This window comes from Hypanus sabinus, chromosome 15 (genome assembly GCF_030144855.1).
Source record: "Hypanus sabinus isolate sHypSab1 chromosome 15, sHypSab1.hap1, whole genome shotgun sequence".
NCBI lineage: Eukaryota > Metazoa > Chordata > Chondrichthyes > Myliobatiformes > Dasyatidae > Hypanus > Hypanus sabinus.
This window is the reverse complement of record NC_082720.1, coordinates 41,507,839-41,529,126: the sequence shown is the minus strand read 5'-3', so window position 1 is coordinate 41,529,126 and position 21,288 is coordinate 41,507,839. Positions and strand designations below refer to the sequence as shown.

At 38.2% G+C, this 21,288-nt stretch overlaps 1 protein-coding gene across 4 annotated transcripts in view; it reads left to right on the top strand.

Annotated features, from left to right (window-relative positions):
* pdlim7 (PDZ and LIM domain 7) overlaps positions 1-19,755 on the top strand; it is a 147,163-nt gene extending 127,408 nt beyond the window's left edge. For all 4 annotated transcript variants that reach the window (XM_059990258.1, XM_059990259.1, XM_059990257.1 and 1 more), the window contains exons 6-10: positions 7,693-7,936; positions 14,009-14,189; positions 15,023-15,143; positions 17,326-17,441; positions 18,845-19,755. In XM_059990258.1, coding sequence (XP_059846241.1) covers positions 7,693-7,936; positions 14,009-14,189; positions 15,023-15,143; positions 17,326-17,441; positions 18,845-18,931 — 749 coding nt within the window. In that variant the 3' untranslated portion in view covers positions 18,932-19,755. The remainder of the gene's footprint in view (positions 1-7,692; positions 7,937-14,008; positions 14,190-15,022; positions 15,144-17,325; positions 17,442-18,844) is intronic.
* Positions 19,756-21,288: the final 1,533 nt, after the last annotated feature.

The following is a 21,288-nucleotide window of genomic DNA, read 5'->3' as shown; positions in this document are numbered from 1 at the left end:
AACTTTTCTCATAAGGCATACTCCCCAATCCAGGCAACATCCTTGTAAATCTGCTCTGCACTCTGTTTATAGTTTCCATATCCTTCCTGTAGTGAGGTGACCAGATCTGAACAGAGTACTCCAAGTGGGTTTGACTAATGTCTTATATACCTGTAACATTACCTCACAGTTCTTGAACTCAATCCCACGGTTGATGAATGCCAACACACCATACGCCTTCTTACCAACGCTGTCAACCAGCGCAGCAGCTTTGAGTGTCCCATCGACACAGACCCTAAGATCTCTCAGATCCTCCATACTGCCAAGAGTCTTTAATTTATATTATATTCTGTCTTCAAATTGAACTTACCAAAGTTAACCACTTCACACTTATCTGGATTGAAGTCCAGCTGCCACTTCTCAGCCTAGTCTGCATCCTGTCGATGTCTGCTGTAACCCTTGACGACCCTCCAAAATATCCACAACACCCCCAACCTTTGTGTCATCAGCGAACTTACTATCCTACCCTTCTACTCCTTCTACTTATTCATCCAGGTAATTTATAAAAATCACAAAGAGGATGGGTCCCAGAACACATCACTGCAGAACACCACTGGTCACCAACCTCCATGCAGAATACGAACCATCTACAACCACCCCTTGCCTTCCGTGGGCAGGCCTATTCTGGATCCACAAAGCAACGTCTCCTTGGATCCCATGCCTCCTTACTTTCTGAAAGACCCTTGCATGGGGAACCTTATTAAATGCTTTGCTGAAATCCATATACACTACATCCACTGCTCTACCTTCAATGTGTTTTGTAACATCCTCAAAGAATTAAGTCAGGCTCGTAAGGCATGACCTGCTCTTGACAAACCCATACTGACTATCCCCAATCAGATTGTCTCTCTAAATGCTCATAAATTCTGCCTCTTAGGATCTTCTCCAATAACTTGCCCACCACTGAAGTCAGACTCACTGGTCTATAATTTCCAGAGTTATCTCTACTCCCTTTCTTGAACAAGGGAACAACATTTGTAACCTCCAATCCTCTGGTACTTCTCCTGTCCATATTACTGACCCAAAGGTCATCGCAAAAGGCTCAGCAATCTCCTCCTTCACTTCCTACAGTAGCCTGGGATATAGCTGATCGGGTAGCAGTGATTTATCTAACATAATGCTTTTCATAACCTCCAGCTCATCCTCTTTCTTAATGTCTATATGCTCAAGCATTTCAATCTACTGTAAGTCATTCCCACAATTGCCATTTCTTTTTCCCTGGTGAATACTGAAACAAAGTATTCATTAAGTACCTCTGCCACCTCCTCCATCTCCATGCACACGTTTCCACTGTCACACCTGATTGGTCCTGTTCTCACATGACTCATCCTGTTGCTCTTCACATACTTGTAGAATACCCTGGGGGTTTTCCTTAATCCTGCTCACCAAGGGCTTCTCATTGCTCCTTCTGGCTCTCCTAATTCCATTCTTAAACTCCTTCCTAGCAACCTTGTCATTTTCTAGAGCTCTAACAGTACCTACTTTCTTGAACCTTTTGTAAGCTTTTCTTTTCTTCTTAACTAGATTTTCTACATACTTTGTACACCATGGTTCTTTAACTCTACCATACGTTTCCTGTCTCAATGGAGCATACCTATCCAGAACTCCATGCAAATGTTCCCTGAACATTTTACCACATTTCTGCTGTGCATTTCCCTGAGAACATCTGCTCCCAAGTTCCTGCCTATTAGCATCATATTTCCCCCTACCCCAATTAAATGTTTACGCAAATTGTCTGCTCCTAATCCTCTCTATGGTGAAGGAGATACAGTTGTGGTCACTACCTCCAAAATGCTGTCCTACTGAGAGATCTGACACCTGATCAGGTTCATTTCCCAATACCAAATCAAATAGAGCTTTTCCTCCAGTTGGCTTGTCTACATATTGTGTTAGGAAACCTTCCTGAACACAGATAACAAACTCCACCCCATCTAAACACCTTGCGCTAAGTAGATGCCAATCATATAGGCAATACTGTCCACCTATAGACCAAAGGGGATAAGAATAGCACATTCCATTACCAGAAGTACATTAGTGAGCCAGGTAAGTTATATAACAATCTAGTTATTTTAATACTGTGGCAACAGAATTTTTTTTTTTGCTTTTATTTAGAGATACAGTCCAAACAGGTCCTTTGACCCACACTACCCTGCAAAACCAAGCCTAATCACGGGACAATTTACAATGGCCAATTAACCTTCTAACCAGTACATCTACGGACTGTGGGTGGAAACCTGAGCACCCGAAGACAATCTACACATCCCATAGGGAAGATGTACAGACTCTTTACAGACTATGTCAGGGTTGAACTCTGAACTCTGACATCGTGAGCTGTGATAGCATCGCACTACCCACCACTTTACCCTGCCGTCCCTCTTTGTTTCAAAATGCCAGTCAGTGTGTGGCTAGGGAATTTATGCTGAGGCGAATATTACTGAGGTCCAACACTAAATTCGCTTCTAATTCCTGGATGCTCCTTCAGCCAAGGAGCTGTATAGTGAGGATGTGGTTATCTTCCTCCAATCAAGAAACTAGGAACTAGACTGTGTAACCCATTATTGACTGCTAAAACTGTCCCTCTGTTGCAGTTGAATTTTCTGGTAGTTACAGTATGTAAGCAAATGGTGGCAGATGCTTTGGAAATGGTACCTTCACCTTAGTGATTGTAGTTTGAATCTATTGCTGATTATTTATTTAGATTAATTAGCATCCACCTTACTAGAGCAATTTAGTTTGTATGAAATTGCAAGCATCCCTCTAATATTAGCCCTAGAGAAATCTGATTTTCAGTTGTTTGGTCATTTGCTGAATATAATATTTTAAAACTAATTATCACTGTCTATAATATACAGCTGATCAATAATACTAAGGTTTTAAAAATAAACTTATGTATCTTTGTAATGCTGATCAATAATATAGTTAAGCTCTGCTTAATCATGGAAACCATAGAACACTACAGCACAGTACAGGCCCTTCAGCCCTCCATGTTGCGCTGACCCATATAATCCCTAAAAAAAAGTACTAAACCCACACTACCCCATAACCCTCTATTTTTCTTTCATCCATGTGCCTATCCAAGAGGCTCTTAAATACCCCTAATGCTTTAGCCTCCACCACCATCCCTGGCAAGTCATTCCAGGCACTCGCAACCCTCTGTGTAAAAAAAACTTACCCCGATGTCTCCCCTAAACTTCCCTCCCTTAATTTTGTACATATGCCCTCTGGTGTTTGCTGTTGGTGCCCTGGAAAACAAGTACTGACTATCCACCCTATCTATGGCTCTCATAATCTTGTAGACCTCTATCAAATCCCCTCTCATTCTTCAAAGAGAAAAGTCCCAGCTCTGCTAACCTTGCTTCATAAGACTTGTTCTCCAATCCAGGCAACATCCTGGTAAATCTCCTCTGCACTCTCTCCAAAGCTTCCACATCCTTCCTATAATGAGGTGACCAGAATTGAACGCAGTACTCTAAGTGTGGTCTCACCAGAGATTTGAAGAGTTGCAACATGACCTCTCTACTCTTGAACTCAATCCCCCTGTTAATGAAGCCTAGCACCCCATAGGCCTTCTTAACTACCCTATCAACCTGCATAGTGACCTTGAGGGATGTATGGATTTGAACCACAAGGTCCCTTTGTTCATTCACACTCTTAAGTAACTGACCATTAATCCTGTACTCAGTCTTCTGGTTTGTCCTTCCAAAATGCATCAACTTCACACTTGTCCAGATTGAACTCCTTCTGCCATTTTTCTGCCCAACTCTGCAGCCTGTCTATATCCTCTTGTAACCTTCGACCACCTATAGCTCCATCCACAACTCCTCCAATCTTCGTGACTCACCCATCCTGCCATCCAGGTCATTTATAAAATTCACAAATAGCAGGGGTCCCAGGACAGATCCCTGCGGCAGTCAGCTAGTCACCGTCCTCCAGGCAGAATACTTTCCTTCCACAACTATCCTCTGCTTTCTTCCTTTAAGCCAATTTTTTATCCAAACAGACAAGGTTTCACTTATCCCCATGCCTCATGACTTTCTGGATGAGTCTTTCATGAGGGACCTTGTCAAATGCCTTGCTAAAGTCCATCTAGACCACACCCACTGCCGTACCCTCATCAATTCCTTTTGTTACCTCTTCAAAAAACTCAAAATCAGTCTCGTGAGGCATGATCTTCCCTTCACAAAGCCATGTTGACTATCCATGAGTAGACTGTACTTCTCCAAATGTTCATAGATCCTATCCTTAAGAATCCTTTCCAGTAGTTTGCATACCACTGACGTAGGGCTCACTGATCTATAGTTCCCAGTTTTCTCCCTATTACCTTTTTTAAACAAGGGAACTGCATTTGCCATTCCCCAGTCTTCCGGCACATCCCCTGTAGCCAAAGAGGATTCAAAGATCATAGCTAATGCTCCAGTGATCTCTTCTCTCAATTCCCACAACAACCTGGGGTGTATTATATCCGGCCCTGGGGATTTATTAATCTTAATGTTTTTAAGAAGATCCAGCACTACTTCTTCCCTAATCTCCACATTGTCCAGCACACAGGTCCGCTCTACTTAGACCTCATCCTGATCAAGATCCTTTTCACTTGTGAATACTGAAGCAAGGTATTCATTTAGGACCTCCCTAACCTCCTCCGCTTCCAGGCACATGTTGCTCTCTTTATCCTTTAGCCGTCCCACCTTCGTTCTTGTTATCCTCCTATTCTTCACATATGCATTGAACGCCTTGGGGTTCTCCTTAATCCTACTTGCCAAGGCCTTCTCATGCCCTCTTCGAGCTCTCCTGAGTCCTTTCTTTAGCTCCTCCCTGGTTACCCTGTATTTCTCATAAGCCCCTGCTACTTCCTGCTTCTTATATCTAACATATGCTACCTTTTTCCTCTTGACGAGTTGCTTCACATGTTTCGTCAGCCACGGTTCCCTTTTGCTACCATTTTTTCCTTGCCTCAGTGGGTCAAACCCATCCTGAACCCAGCTCAAGTGGTCCCTAAACTTCTCCCATATTTTTTCTGTGCTTTCCTCTTTGAACGTCTGTTTCCAATTTACTCTCGCTAGTTCCTGCCTCATCCCTTCAAAGTTAGCCCTTCCCCAGTTAAGCACTTTACCATTTCGTCTGATTTTATCCCTTTCCATAGCTATGCTGAAACTAAGGGAGTTGTGGTCACTCTCACCAAGATGCTCCCCCACCAAGAGGTCTGTCACCTGACCAGGTACATTACCCAGAGCTAGATCCAGTATGGCCTCTTCTTTCGTCAGCCAGTCCACATACTGTGTCAGGAATCCTTCTTGAACACATCTGACAGATTCAGCCCCATCTATCCCCCTTGCAGTCAGGAGGTGTCAGTCAATAAGAGGGAAGTTGAAATCAGCCATAACTACTACCCTGTATTTCCTGCTCCATTCTAAAATCTGCCTGCTTATCTGCTCCTCGGTGTCCCAAGGGCTATTTGGGGGCCTATAGACTACTCCCAGCACAGTGATTAATCCCTTCCTATTTCTGACTTCCACCCAAACTGACTCCGTGGACACTCCTTCTGCAGCATTCTGCCTTTCTATAGCCGTGATACTATCCCTGACCAGCAATGCCACTCCCCCCGCCTTTTCTACCTCCCATCCTATTCCTTTTAAAACACCTGAACCCGGGGACCTGCATCATCCAATCCTGACCTTCCTCCAACTAAGTTTCAGTGATGGCCACAAGATTGTAGTTCCACGTACTAATCCATGCTCTAAGTTCATCCTCCTTGTTCCTAATACTCCTAGTATTGAAATAGACACGTTTCAACCCCTTTAACTGGCTACAAATATGTTCTGTCCCCTGCCTGTCCTTCCTCATCAACTCCGAACTCTTAGCATCATGCCCTTGTCCTTCTACCTTAATCCCTGCACTCACATTCTGATTCCCACCCCCCTGCCAAACTAGTTTAAACCCTCCCCAACAGCTCTATCAAACCTGCCCGCGAGAATATTGCCCCCCCCCCCCCCCCGAGATTCAAGTGCAACCCATCCTTTTTGTACAGGTCACACCCGCCCCAAAAGAGGTCCCAATGATGGATCCCAATGATCCCGAAATCTGAATCCCTGCCCCCTGCTCCAATCCCTCAGCCAGGCATTTATCCTCCACCTCATTCTATTCCTATTCTCACTGTCATGTGAGAATGTCGCTTATGATAAAACAATTCTACATATCCTAGTTACCAATGAATTTCTCTGTCCTACTCTCTATTCCATTTAGCTACTCCTTCAACTCCATAGAAGAGAACCTATTTGAGACAGATCACTGACTTCTTATGACATGAAGGTTGGTGGAGTTGTGGATAGCGTGGATTGTTGTGGTAGGTTGTAAGGGCCAATTGACCGAGTGCAGTTCTGGGCCGTGAAGTGGCAGATGGAGTTCAACCTGGAAAAGTGTGAAATGATTTGGTTTGGAAGGTCAAATTAAAAGGCAGAATGCAGGATTCTGTAGGAATGTAGGATTCTTGGCAAGGTGGAGGACCAGAGGGATCTTGGGTCCACGTCCATAGATCCCTCAAAGTTGCCATGCAAGTTGATATTGCTGTTAAGGTGTATTACATGTTGGTCTTCATGAGTCAGGTGATTGAGGTGAAGAGCTGTGAGGTAAATTTGCAGCTCTGTGTAGACCACACTTGGAACATTGTGTTCAGTTCTGGTCACCTCATTTTAGGAAGAATGTGGAATCATTAAAGAGGTTGCAGAGGAGACTACCAAGATGCTGCCTGGACTAGAGGGCATGTCTAATGAAAATAGGTGAGCAAGTTAGGGTTTTCTCTTTGGAACAATGAGGATTAGAGATGACTTCATCGACGTGCACACCATGAAGCACAGACAGAGAATTTTTCCGTGGCGGGAATGGCTAATACAAGAAGACTAATTTTTACACTAGTTATTTTAACTTAACTATATAATAGACATATATATATACTTCCTGTAAATCAAATGTTCTCTCTATATTTGTTTATCATGTATTTCATTGTATTGCTGTCATAAAGTTGATGAATTTCACAACATATGCCAGTGATATTAAATCTGATTCTGACTCATTTCACTGCTTCTTTCTTGGATTAGATCCTCCCTTATTAACTCCTACAAAGGTTTCCCTGACATGGAGGATCTGGCAAACAAGGATCTTTGATGGCATAATATATCTGCGCTTGACTAGCTTATTTTGAGGGGCAGATTAATTGGAGTCTAACATGTTTGTGTGGCTGTGAGTTGAAGGGATTTGAATAACTAAGTGTGATGAAATTGTGAAATCCCTTGCATTGTGTGAATGGCTGGCAAGTTATTGCTCTTATTGAATACCAGAAAAGGATTGTGACTTGTTCTGTTTTATCCATCAATCTCAATAATAATAAGTCAGCAATAATCTGAAACATTGTATTAATTAAACACCCATAGTTTACCCTATGTATTTAAAAAAGTGATCAGCTTTCAGTGAAATTATGGAATTCCTAGAATACAGATCCACTAGCACAACTGCAAAATTGCAATCAAAGTGGTTAAAATCAGTTAAGTAGTGTGTCTAACGAATTTGTGCCAAGTGGCTGCCTTCTGCTACTATTTCATTTGCTTGTAAGTTATCTCATTGGAGAAAATGTCTTGTTATTTGTCTTGATTTCTTTTTCAGGGAAACCTGACCCAAGGGTTGCTCCAGTTCCTTCTGCTCCACGTTGTAGACCACCTTGGGTGGTCGATGATTCCTTTGCAGAGAAGTATGCACCAAACAAAACGACCACCATAATGACTAAATACACTCAGCCTGCTCAACCAACTCCTCAGCAGAATCGTAACTCCATTGTCCAGGCAGCTCAGCAGGCACCCGAGGGGACAAACAGGACCCCGGTGTGTGCACATTGTAACAAGGTCATCAAGTGAGTAAAGAATACAAGTATAATTGTTCATCAGTTAAAGCATCAAGTATATCCTCAGCAGGTCAGGCAGCATCTGTAGATAGAGGAACTCTTAAAATTCCATATAAATTCCTTCCATCAAATCTCAAACAATTTAGAAATCAAGCCTATTTTAAGTTGAAAAGAAGGGACAAGGTGGAGAGAACTGTTTGGAGTGGGATGGAGACCAAAATGTTATTGCATTGGGAGAAGGGTTGATAGAAATACATATTGTCTTATAAGACCAGTTTGGACAGCTGTATCTTATGGAGTTCAGAAGAATAGTATGTAAATTGATTGAAACATGGTGAAGGTCAGCATCTTCAAATTCATCAGTGTTATCATTTCAAAGGGACCTGTCCTGTGCCCAGCATAAGTACAGTTATGAAGAAAATATGACAGTACCTCTACTTAGAAGTTTGCAAACATTTGGTATGACATCTAAAACTTTGACAAACTTCTTTATATGTGTGGTGAATAGTATATTGACTGGCTGCATCGCAGCCTGGTATGGAAATACCAATACCCTTAAATGAAAAATCCTACAGGAAGTGGTGGATATGGCCCAGTACCTCGTGGGTAAAGCCGTCCCTACCCTTGAACCGTGTCACAGAAAAGCAGCATCCTTTATTAGAGATCTCCCACCACCCAGAGCGTACTTGTGGCTGCCATCAGGAAGAAGGTACAGGAGCTTCTGGACTCGCTCCACCAGGTTCAGGAACAATTATTATTACTCAACCATTAGGCTCTTGAATCAGAGGTGATAACTTCACTCGCCTCATCACTGAACTCTTCCCATAATCTATGGACTCAGTTTCAAGGAATCTTCATCTCATGTTATTGATATTTATTACTTATCTATTCATTATTTTTCTTTCTTTTTGCACTTGCAGAGTTTGTTGTCTTCTGCACACTGCTTGTCCACCCTCTGGGTACGGACTTTCATTGGTTTTTTTATGGTTATTTGATTTATTGAGCTCAGGCTGATGACATGATGGCATATACATATATTGATAGTACTTTTACTTTGAACTTCGGGCAGACATTTATTCATGTGGGAGGAACTAGAACAGGGGATCACTCAAATGAAAAGGAGAAGCCCTTTTAATACAGACATGAGGCAAATATTTTTTCTTTGACATTGGTGAGTGTTTGGAACAGTGTTCCACAAAGAATAGTTCAGGCAGAAGCTTTAAAAATTTTGAGACAGAAGTGGACAGATTCTTAATAAGCAAGGGTAAAAGGTCACTTGTGATAGGTTGAAGTTATTTTCTGATTAGCGATGGCCTTAATAATGTAGGCTCAGCTCCTAATTTATATGTTCAAATGTTGTCATGGCAATAAGGCTGGGGATGCCATCTGGGAAGATTTATCATTCACAGCTGATCGACCAGGAGTAGTTGAAAACTGAAGGAGATGAATGAGAATGAAGGAATGGGGAGAAAATGGTGCCAGAAAACTTCAATAATAAAGAAAGCTGGGTCAGACAGAAAGTGTGGAGAGAAAAAAATTTGAAATATCATTACAATTTGATGACTGGACAGCTCTGACACAATCTGGAAAGTCACATAATCTGAAACTTGTGTTGAATCCATTGAGCGGCAACGGGCCCAGTCAAATGATGATGACTTTCTGTGCAGAGGTATAAAGGACCAAAGACCAAATTCAGTTTGGAAATTGTGTGAAGAATTGATTTGATGATAAACTGGAGGCTCCGGGCCAATCTTATGGAATTAATGGAGGTGTTCAGGAAAGCAGTCACCCAGTCTGCATTTTGATCTCTCTACAGTTGTTGCTTGATCTGATGAGTATTTTTGGTATTTTTCATTTTTAATTCAGAATTGCAGCTTTTGCTATTGTATGCATTTTGATTAAATTTTCGTGACTTATTAAGGTATAGTTAGAGTATCAATGAATATTTGTGGAAGTATTTGGTAATTTTTAATTATTTCTTGCTGCCTTCTTATCAGTTTACACACGATAGGTCAGAAAGTATGGTAAATCCCTATCTATTAATTGTATTTTTGTTGGCGTATTTTGACTGTTCTTCTGTCTTTCTCTCCTATTGCAGCTTCTCTCTCCTTTGCTCATCAATATTTTTTAGCATCAGCTGGGACATCACCTTTTGCTCTCCCTTCATCACTCATCCACTTTTTCCTCTTTCCTTTCTTGCTGAATTCTACAAGGAATTATTTTGCTTCAAAGCTTTGAAAGGTAATCAATGATACCTCAATAGATATATTTAAACCCACATTTAGACTTTTTTTGCGTAGCTGAGGACATAAAAACTATGGAGGAAAGGCAGGTGGGTGGGGTTGAGTCAATGGCTAGATCAGCATTGATCATATTGAATGGCTAAGCTGTCTTGATGGACCAGACAGCCTACTTCTAGTACTATTCCTTATACTCTTGTGTAACACTGCCACAATTCTTTGGAAAATATGTATACAATAATATCACTCTGGCATTTTGAATTATATACAGCAATAAATATTTTTGGCTCTGTTTACTTGAAATGGGTGAGAAGACTAATATAAGACAATAAAGAAGAGTGGATTTGAACCAGCTCAATTCGTTAATTGTTGTTTAGAACAGAGTGTATGTTTGGCCCATCTTTCCCAAAATTTAAAAGGATTTTGAGTATAGAAAAATCTGGACCAGGAAACTTGGACTATATGACCCTTAATGGGGACTTAACGGGGCTGCACGCATCACCACATCACTTTATAACTTCTTAAGTGTGATTTGCTTTGCTTTTAGTACAAGTAATTTCTGTTCTTGCTCTTATATCAGCAAAACTTTAATGTAAATTTCCAATCTAACTTGATTCTTTCATAGTTGATTTGATCAGCATAAAATCTCTAGTTTCAGGCTTAACCACACTACTCTTAAATTTAATATGAAATCGTATGCTAATGATGGCTCTTGGAGGTACTTGAAGTTGAAGTCCCATTCCACCAGAACAGCTACTTCCCTTCAATCATACAATCCATGAACCAACCAGAAAAACTTTAATTACCACCATACTTTAGCAAGACTATGACCACTCCGATCACTTTGCAGTCAAATTGGCTTTTTTGTTCTGCTTGTGTTTTTTTCTTGTAAAACGGGTGCTTAATTTACAGTACTGTGCAGAAGTCTGAGACACACTAGATTTTTTTAATATAAACTTTGTTTTAGATCTTTGTTTCATCTTCTGTTAATGTGTTAGTAGAAAATACTAAAGTTTAGATTTCCAAACGTTCATTTTCCAAAAATTTGTTAACGAGAATTTTTTTTTGTAATTTGTTGAAGAAAGTAATATACTAAGTAATAGACCATTTATCAAATAAGAACTTGATTACTTTGTAGATATATAGCCCAGTGTATGACAGAACAAAGATAACAAACAGGTGCTAATGATCAATGACATAATGCATTCAATGAACTTACTGATGAACTGAAACAGAAATGGTTGTAGAAAAGCTATTCTGCGATGTATTTCAATAAAATTAATTTGAAAAAGTATTTTGTAGCAACTAGATAAATGTATTTGCTGCTTTTTATTAACCCCCAAAATTTACATGCTCTTGTCTTTAGTTTTTCTAATCTTAGAAATAAAACCCAAATATGAAGAAAGGTGGACAACCCTGACACCTTTTCTGTTCTGATGATTTCAGTGAACTGCTGAGAATAGAATGAGCGCTATTTAAGGAATGAGTAATATTGTAAAATGGAATAGTTGTGTTATGCTGAATCTTCAAAAATAGTTACAGTGCAAAATATATTGTAATATTTTGGTCAGAGTTGTGATGAAGTCAAGATTACAACTTAAAATTTTAGATGCTGAAGGAAAACTTATTTACAAAAAACAACATGCAGCTAAGAGATTGTAATTTGACTGTAAAAATGCAGATGGCAACCATTTTAAAATATTTATTGTATTATTTGTTGCCATATTCTTGCAGGGTTCATCATGGGGCACCTTGCTTCAGTAGCCTTGCCCAATTACACAACTCCTTTATCCTATTTTGGAAATTGATTAAAATATTCAAGAAAATGGAAAAAAAAAGCACTGTTTTCTTTAACACCCTAAAGATATTTTCCCCTGGTTGTTTGCATTAATATTTAAGAAAAAGTTTAATCACTAATTTGTAGATTAATCATTAATTCAGTAAGGTGAGAAAACCTGCTGAATCTTTTGCATTCAAAACTGTGTTTGCAGAATTCCAATTTGCATTGACAAAGTTATATGCTTATCATAATAGTGAGTGCAGTCTCTTAAACATTAACTTATTTATTTTCTTTTGCATCATAGATAGAGGTTTGAATTAATTGTATTTTCATTTATATTCTAAATTAATTTTAAAGGTCGGGTGAACGCAAAAATTTGCTAAGTACGTCAATTCTGTAATGTCAGCAAATTCACACTGTGAAATTTACAACTGTGAGATTAAACCTACATAATTAAAATTCCAAATTAACTTTAACTCAATTCTCAGAGCAAGGCAAAATAGCAGGGAGTACGATCTCAGCTTGGGTCAACAGATCTGCACCATGTGGAGATGCCATTTCGAATGTGTTTAGGAAAGAACAGCATGAATTAGCTGGGAACACATTCCATTTCCAGCTATAAATTACATTGGGGAATTTGACAGGCTGTGAAACCTATTGTCAGTGTGAGCACACAACCCATGGAGGACAGTGGCTAGCCACATCAGAATGACTGAGTAGGATCATTAAAGCACAGAAACGGAGTCAATAATCAGGTATTACTTCCGCATGAATTCTTTCAAATTGTAATTTGTGAACTGCTGCTGAATATGAAAAAGCCACCTTGATAAACAGCTTGTGTTGAAGATTAGCTAAATAGCTAAACCTATGTACATATTTAAACTAACTTCATTTGTACAAGTAAGTTGTTTTCATTGTTTAACTCTGCATGTGTTACGCAGGTTTATACATGGAAGGGTGGCACAGGGGTGAAGTGGTTATTGTAACATTTTAGAATGCTGCTGTCTGCAAGGAGTTTGTGTATTGTAATCGTGACCGCATGGGTTTCCCCTGTGTGCTCTGGTTTTCTCCTATATTTCAAAGACATATGGGTTAAGAAGTTGTGGATCAGAAGATAGTGACACTTGCAGGCTGCCCTCACAAATCCTTGGACTGTGTAGGTCAATTACACAAACAAGACATTTCACTGTATTTTTCAATGTTCCTATATCCATGTGACAAATAAAGCTAATTTTAATATCTCTGCAATTGTATATGGCTATGCACTTTTTTGATGTTTATCTGCACTTCCATTGCCAAAATTGTATTTTGAGCAATAACTTGCAGTAATGGTAATATGTTTTTCATTTTTTTTTTTGTTTGGTGGGAAAAATGTGCTTTACAGTTTGCTACTCAGCATTTGACTTTTGGGCCATCAATTGTGATCTTCTATCGCTCGCTTTTCTCACCTATGTAATTTCTTGTTGCTTTATTGGTTCATGATTTGTTTTAGCTTGAGTTCATAATTTTTACATCTTTTTATGTGTTTGGCTCATGCTATGGATATTTCAGTTTAACCAAAGGAAATTGTTTAATTGTTATTATATTATACTTTCACAGTTTGAAACTCATCCAAGTGAACAACTAAATAATATCGTGAAATAACTGATAAGCTTTGGTGAAGCCTGACATGATTGGGACATTAGGTGTCACTTCCAAGATCATTATTTGAACAAGGCATGATCTTTCAATGTAGGCCTTTTGACTTTTTGAAGTTAACCTAAATCCTGAAATCTTAAGATCTGATAATAGCCAAAGTATGAAATGTTAGTTTTGCTCTCGATTGGGAAAAAAAAACTATGAAGTAGATGAATCTGTGGCACTGACCTGTTCTGTTTCACTTTTATAACTAGATATTTACAATTAGTCTAATAATGCTGGGTTATTAACATGTTGGCCCATTGTTGGCAGTGGAAAATTTATAAATGTGTACTCAGCTAAACAATGGGTACTCTTTCTCATCGAACTCTGGATTATTAAAAGATTTGCGTACTTTAATGAATGTATGTTTTGTTTGTTTAGAGGTCGCTACCTTGTAGCTTTGGGCCGTTCTTGGCATCCTGAAGAGTTTAACTGCAATCAGTGTAAAATGGCCTTGACTGAGGGAGGATTCTTTGAGGAAAAGGGCTCCGTGTTTTGTGGAAAATGCTATGAAAATAAGCACGCTCCCAATTGCGCCAAATGTAAACAGAAGATCATAGGCGTGAGTAATATAATTGTTGTTTTAAAGATAAAAGACTTGTATGATGCAAGCAAACTCATTAATTAAACCATAAGCATGAACTTGAAATATTCATCAGAATAACTGAATTGTTGGTAATCCATGGATCACATTTGCTTTTGTGAGAGATGTATGTGTGTGGAAAAGGAGCACCTTTTTATATAAGATGAAGCATTCGATAAAATATCAATGAAACTGCATTGTACATATTCCAGATAAAGGTTGCCTTTATAGCTGAATGAGTTGCCTTCATTCGCACCATATTGAGTAGAGGATCTTTTGTATTTCGACTTGTTTTCAGAGCAGGTTGCAGTGAAGTGTTTGAGGAATTGCAGCCAAACTTCTGTTAGGAACAGAGAGGCAAAATACCACACTGACATAATTGGGGAAAAATAAACCAAGAGCTGAGTTAAAATAAATCCACTTTGAACCTGCAGGAAGGGTTCATGTTATGCATGAAATGTGAATGCTCCTTGCTTAAAGCAGGAATGTAATTTAATCACATATCAATCTCCTTCATCTTTGGACTGTAAAAAGCTGAAGTGGAAATGTGTAGCTGTTTTTGTTAAATTCTTTGACATGGCATATTTAAGTATAATTGCAAAAGAAGCAGCACTTGAACTTGACTCTTTGCAGAGTGCTCCTACAGTTCAAGGTGCAGTCCAAGTAGAAATGTAAGTCTAGATTGGTTAGCCTAGTCTTGTCTAATTAAAGCTAGATGAAGGATTAATTGAAAACCAAATGATAGAAAAAGTCAAACTCTATCTGGATATGAGATTTTTTCTTTCCTGTTAACCTTTATTTACCGTTTCTAGGAAATTATGCATGCTTTGAAGCAGACATGGCATGTTAAGTGCTTTACCTGTGCTGCATGTAAAACTCCAATCCGCAATAAAGCATTTTACATGGAAGAAGGTCAGCCTTATTGTGAGAAAGGTAAACACAGTTTGAACCTTTTCAAGCAAATGTATGGGAACAGTTAATTTCACTCATTTCAAATCAGAGCAACATTTTGCATAAATTTTGACGTGTAACTCAATATATGAATTTTAAAACATATATTGCTTTTTATGAAATCAGTAATTATCTAAATGTCTTTGCATATTGTAACTTTCAGCCAATATAACATTATTAATTTTCATCACACTTTTATTCTAAATCTAATTTAGCCTGTGAGCATTTCAACATGTAATCTGAAAGCAGTAATATTTTTTCCACATTAAATAGTAGAAATTGCTTTCATGTAGAAGAGAGTACAATTTGTCCGCATCATCTAAGTGAGCTGGAATGAGGTCGAATTCTTGTAATGAGTTCATGAAGCTAATATTAGTTAATGTCATAATTTGGTTTAGAAGATTGTTTACATTGACAAGTCTTTAATATTAGTTCGTGACAAATAAAAGGATTTATAACATTGGAGTAAATTATACACAAAAGACATTAACAAAAGTGTGGGAGATACTTAACAAATCAGGCTGCATCTGCGTGACCTGAAACATTTACTCCTTCTCCTCTCTATTGATCCCGTCAATCCTATGAAAATCTTCAGCATTTCATTTTGCATTCAGATTAGTAGTGTGTGATTAAGTTGCATTTGCTTTTCAAATGGTACTTCTGGACTTAGATTCTAGACTTTATAAATATACTGACTTTTATATTTATACAATGCTTACAAAAAGACCCAATTTACAGGTCAAAAGTAAATGTTAAAGAAGCTGTGGAAAGTTTATAGTGATTACAAATACAGGGTTTTATTTTGGTTTGACCTGTTAAAAATCATTGAACAGCAACAGCATAGATGGAGATAATTCACCTCCAGCTCTCTGCAAGAGCATTGTAACTTATCACTTAACCTTACTCTATGGCTCTGCAATTTGGTTTATTTTCATCTTAATCCCATTCCCTTTTGAAATGCATGTTTCAATTGTCACTTTCTAGTACATTTTTTTGAAAGTCGGCTTCTGTACATTTTCTGTTTATATTAAATCTGTATCCTCTGCTTGTCAACCTTTCCTCCTTCAAAGATTTGAAGGTTTCTGTTCCCACTCTCTCTTTATAATGTAAGCCTTTATATTATGCTGCCTTTCCTTGCACCTCCTAACAAGATATATCATGGTGCTTTTTTCTATGATTTAAAAAATTTAGAAAGCAAATACAGTAAGATATTATGTTCATGCAGGTATACGGTGGGATTGGTGAGGGTGAAAACTTATCTAGGGTGGTAATGAGAGAGTTGGCTACCCAGTGTAAAATCTACATCCATCAGCATTTTAAATTTTTCATTCATACCAATCGACTGGTTATGAAGAGAACTTTTTGTACTATAATGTTAAGTCTATAACCTTTAATTATTAATGTTTCTCTTGCATGTAAAATTGCTTCAATTTTCTTAAAGCACCTTGAAGTTGTTCAGCATTTTGTTTGTTGGTCTGTCTGTGGGTAACTTCTAGGTGCTCATGGTTCAAGATCACTCTTGAGAATACCTTCCATGATGAAAGACCTTCCTTTTGCAATTGGGTGAGCAAAGTTGAGCACTAGAGTTACAGAAGTGAGAGAGATAGGGCTGTGTAAAAGATAAGAAATTTAAAAGATCATAAGAAACAGTGCTGGGATAAACTGCAGACACAGATCATATGAGTTCGAGGAGGAGTGGAAGGACAATATTCAGGAGGGAGCTTACCTCCAGGAGATGTGTGAGTACTGGTAGGGACAGTCAAAGGCAAAGCTACTTCCACAATGAAGCTTCTCCACCATTGACACCTGCATACTCTGTATCAACTGCTGCGGTAGTGCACGTGCCAACTGAAACATGTCATTAACTAGATATCTTCATTTTTCTACATATTCATCAAAAACAGTGCTGTATGAATCTATTTCCCTTCACTTTTGCCTTTTAATATTGATTCTTGCCAAAGTTGTCATGGTAAGGAGGTTATTCCCAGCTTCTGCACAACTTGTATCCATCTCCACAGCACCCTCTTCAAGGCCTTAATAGTGTATGGTATCAGATTGAACACCATATTTTAACTGAATGTGATGGATGAAATTAATAAACTAATTCAGAAGCTATTGCAGATTAAATATGAAACTATAAATTTTATTTATGCACTCTTAACAGATTATGAAAAAATGTTTGGTACAAAATGCCATGGTTGTGACTTCAAGATCGATGCTGGTGACAGATTTCTTGAGGCTCTAGGGTATAGCTGGCATGACACCTGTTTTGTGTGTGCGGTGAGTATGTTCTGATTCCATTCTCCACTTACCACATTTATTTCATGGAACTGGAAGTTTTAGAGCACTTTAAGGCCTGCTCACTTCAGTGTAATAAGGTGGGGAAAAGGGGTGGAGCAAGAGGTTGTGGTTGATCCAGATGAGAAAGGAATAATGGGGAGGTGAGGGAGGGAGAATGTGGGAATAATGCATGAAGTTGGGAGGTGATAGGTGGAAGTGGCAGATGGCTATAGATGGAATACGATTGGAGAGTAAGGTAGATCATGGAATAAAGGGAAGGAGGTGAGGATGGAAATTAGAGGGAGGAATGTGTGGGTCGTAGGGCTGGTGGGATAAAGAAAACGGGAGCGGGGGAGAAAAGTTGCTGCAGATTATAAGAGTAGATGGCTGAGGATCAAAGAGGTTATGGGGTAAGTGGGGGATTCTCAACAATGCTTTGGGGCCTTTGTCTGTAGCGCTGATAGTAAATGTCACAAATAGAGGAGATGGAGACCCCAAAGATCCTCTCAGCAGTTTTTTACTGTCCTCTATATGGTTTTGCTGTCTGGACAGTTTTGAAGGTGCTTCCATAGAACATTGTTAGAAAAAGGTGGGGAGCCTTGCGCAACTCAATCTCCTCTAAGTGTAGAAGCTGCTGTGTCTTGACAAGTGAGGAGGTGTTGTGGTTCCAGATTCGATTGTCTACCAAGGAACTCCTCACTTTCTCCACGACAGAGCAATTGATTTGCAATGGAAAGTGGTTGACCTGTGCCTTTCTGAAATCCACAGTGATTTCTTTTGTCTTGTCCACATTTGAGACTCAGGTTGTTGTTCTCACACAATTTGACAAGCCTCTCTATCTCCTCTCAATATGTCTACTCATCATTGATGCTGATGAGGTCAACCACATCAGGTATCATCAACAAACTTGATGGATCTTGATGAAAGCAGTTACTTTTTCCAAGCAGTAAAGCTGATCAACACCTCCACCCATTAACTTGCTCTCTTACAACCCTAACCACCACTGCTTTATTCAATCACCTTTATGGAGATACAAACAATCTATGTACAGTATTTGTATTTACTGTCCTTTTTTACTTTATTCTTCATCTTTTGTGCTGTATTGGGTTTAGATGAACAATTATTACATTTTCCTTTACACTTGGGTACAGGAATTGACATCAAACAATCTTGAATGTTAAATATATAATTTGTTACTCAGTTAAATCACAGTTTGTCTTTTTTTTATACCTTTAACTATTTCCATGAAACTTCAGCTAATTGGAGTAGCCACCTAATTGGGTCAAAGTTAACTGGTCCTAATATGTCACAATTAACTAGAACCCACTGTATATGAAAACATTAATACAATTTACATTTAATTCAGAAGGATTGAAACTAATTGACTTAATTTAACTTTCCAGGTATGCCACACAAACTTGGAAGGCAAGACATTTTATTCTAAGAAGGAGAAACCCTTGTGCAAGAGTCATGCCTTTTCAGCTGTCTAATAGTTCAACACTGATGATGGTGACCAGAGAGCACAATAGAAGCCTGGCTCAGACAAGCACAATCCTTATTAGGAAGCTTGGAAGAAGTCACAAAGAACTGAAGTCACAAAGGAATTTTGGCTCTCTGATGCAATAAAAATATATGCAACTCTTCAGAGGCAATTAATCACGCGAAACTGTTACATGAGTATTTTCTCAAAGGGCCAATTGTCTCGCTTATCTTTCTGTTGTGCATGTAATCTATAAATTTTAATTTACCTTTTATTTCCAAAAGGAAATGAGCTTAGTGGTAGCTATCTTGGACATCCATTCAATATAACAAATTTTCAGGCATTTCATCTTTATCACTCTTTTGCACACAATTACATTGTTTATTACTTGTTCCTTAAAAGTGTTCTTACCATGCAGTATCATTTTTTATGAGTTATATTGCTACTTGTAAAACAAAATTGATGTCAGTATTTACTCATGAACTGTAGAACTTTGATTGTTGCATCTGGAAATTAGTTTGGATGTTTGTTGAAGATAGTAATTAGGAAAAAAAGCAATTTAGAGTGTTGTGTTAAGGAGTAAGCCAAACAGTTTATAATAAGTTACCAATTTGCAATCACTGGTTTTGTACGTATATTAATTGCACTTGTATTTCCCATTACTCACAGAAGGGAGATTACAGAAAATGCTTATATTGGCTAAAGCTATTTTTGGAATGGAAGGAGATGCTTTGAATTCATATAGTATCTCTTCATTATTTACACTTACTGCTTATGTTTCTCTTCACCATTCCATTGGATTAATCACTGTAACAATAAATGAGGTGTATTGGTTGTCATGTATTTTTCGCTTTCATTTCTCTTAGTTTGTCTGGCACCTGCTGAGAGCAGTGATTTTGTTACCGAGCAAGCTCCACATAAGTTCCTGTGACCAGCACTTGTGCAGCCTGTTTTCATTCTGGAGAATGTTGTATTTTGCATGAAAGTTCATCCCCTTGATTTCATTAGGATTGACTTTAGGTTTGCAATCTAGTAATGTCATGTGGTGCTTTAAGTGCAATTGGCAATCAAGAATGAATTTCTAGGCAACTGTACTCTACCAACTTAACATGATCAATTAACCCTTTAAAATATTTTTAAAGAGTTACAATGATGTAATTGCAGTGTTGATGAATAGGAATGTTCTGTATAGGCATGTTTCTGGAGTTTAAGAGCTTTTCATTGTTTTCCTTTGTCTTGATATGTTGTTAAGAAGCCAAAAATATCCATAGCTATTTGGAAACAAGTTACTTTTTTATCTAGAAATAAAATATTACTTTTCATTTTCAGGCTTCCCTTTCCATGTATATTGATGGGAAATTTCAAAAGATTGTTTAAGTAGCAAGCTTATTGAAACTTTGTTCAAAGTTGATAGAGTTGAGGGTTCATGTTGCCATTGACATCTGGAACCAGTTATGTCCAGGGAGCTGTCTACCAAAGACCAATTAATATTAGTGTTTATTTTTGCAACAGATGATGGCTAAATTAAATGAAGCTGTTTGAATTGATTTGGAATATTTGTTGATAGTTGAAGCTAGTTATACAGTTTCATTGCCATAGATGCTGGCTGACCTGCGAGTTTCTCCATTATGTAATGCGTTACTCTGGATTTCCAGCATCTTCAGAATCTTGTGTTTGAGTTGCTTTTAGTGTTCAGGTTCAATGCAAGTGTAAAAGTGCTGTAATAAAGAACCTTGTCACAAATTTTGCCTTGTTTTTGTAACTTAATTCCATATTTGGAGTTTATTTATTGCTTCTGTCACAAGTGTGGATCATCTATATTTACAAGATGTTGGTGTAAAGTGTTTGTTTTATTACTTAATCTTATTCTACTTTTAACTGAAAAACATAAACCAAGTCAAATATTTCAAGTTTTGCCCAGGAAAGAAGCATTAGTATTTGAAATTCAAGCAAGCTACAGTTTGACATTTTCTGTTTGAAATTGTATACCTACTTCTGCCAAGCTTAAAATTAACAGTAGTGATCCTGTAAAACTGTGATCAACTTTTTTTTTTGCTTGATCTTTATACTTTCAAGTATAAAGCAGAATACTTTACTGCTAAGTGTTTGAAGAACATCCTGTTAAATAAAATTTAAACAATGTCTTTAATAGTAACATCTGGATCAAAATACATTCCAAAGCCTTCTTGAAGGCATTCCTGAATTAGTATCTCACATTGTGCAACCCACTTCCTCTTGGGTGCTGCGAGTGACCTTCTGTGATTCTTTATACTCAGAAAGGCACTGCAGACAATGGGCTGGGGCCAGTATTGACTGGTCCAATATATTTAATTTATTTTTGACCATTAGCTAAGCTGAAGGATTGCA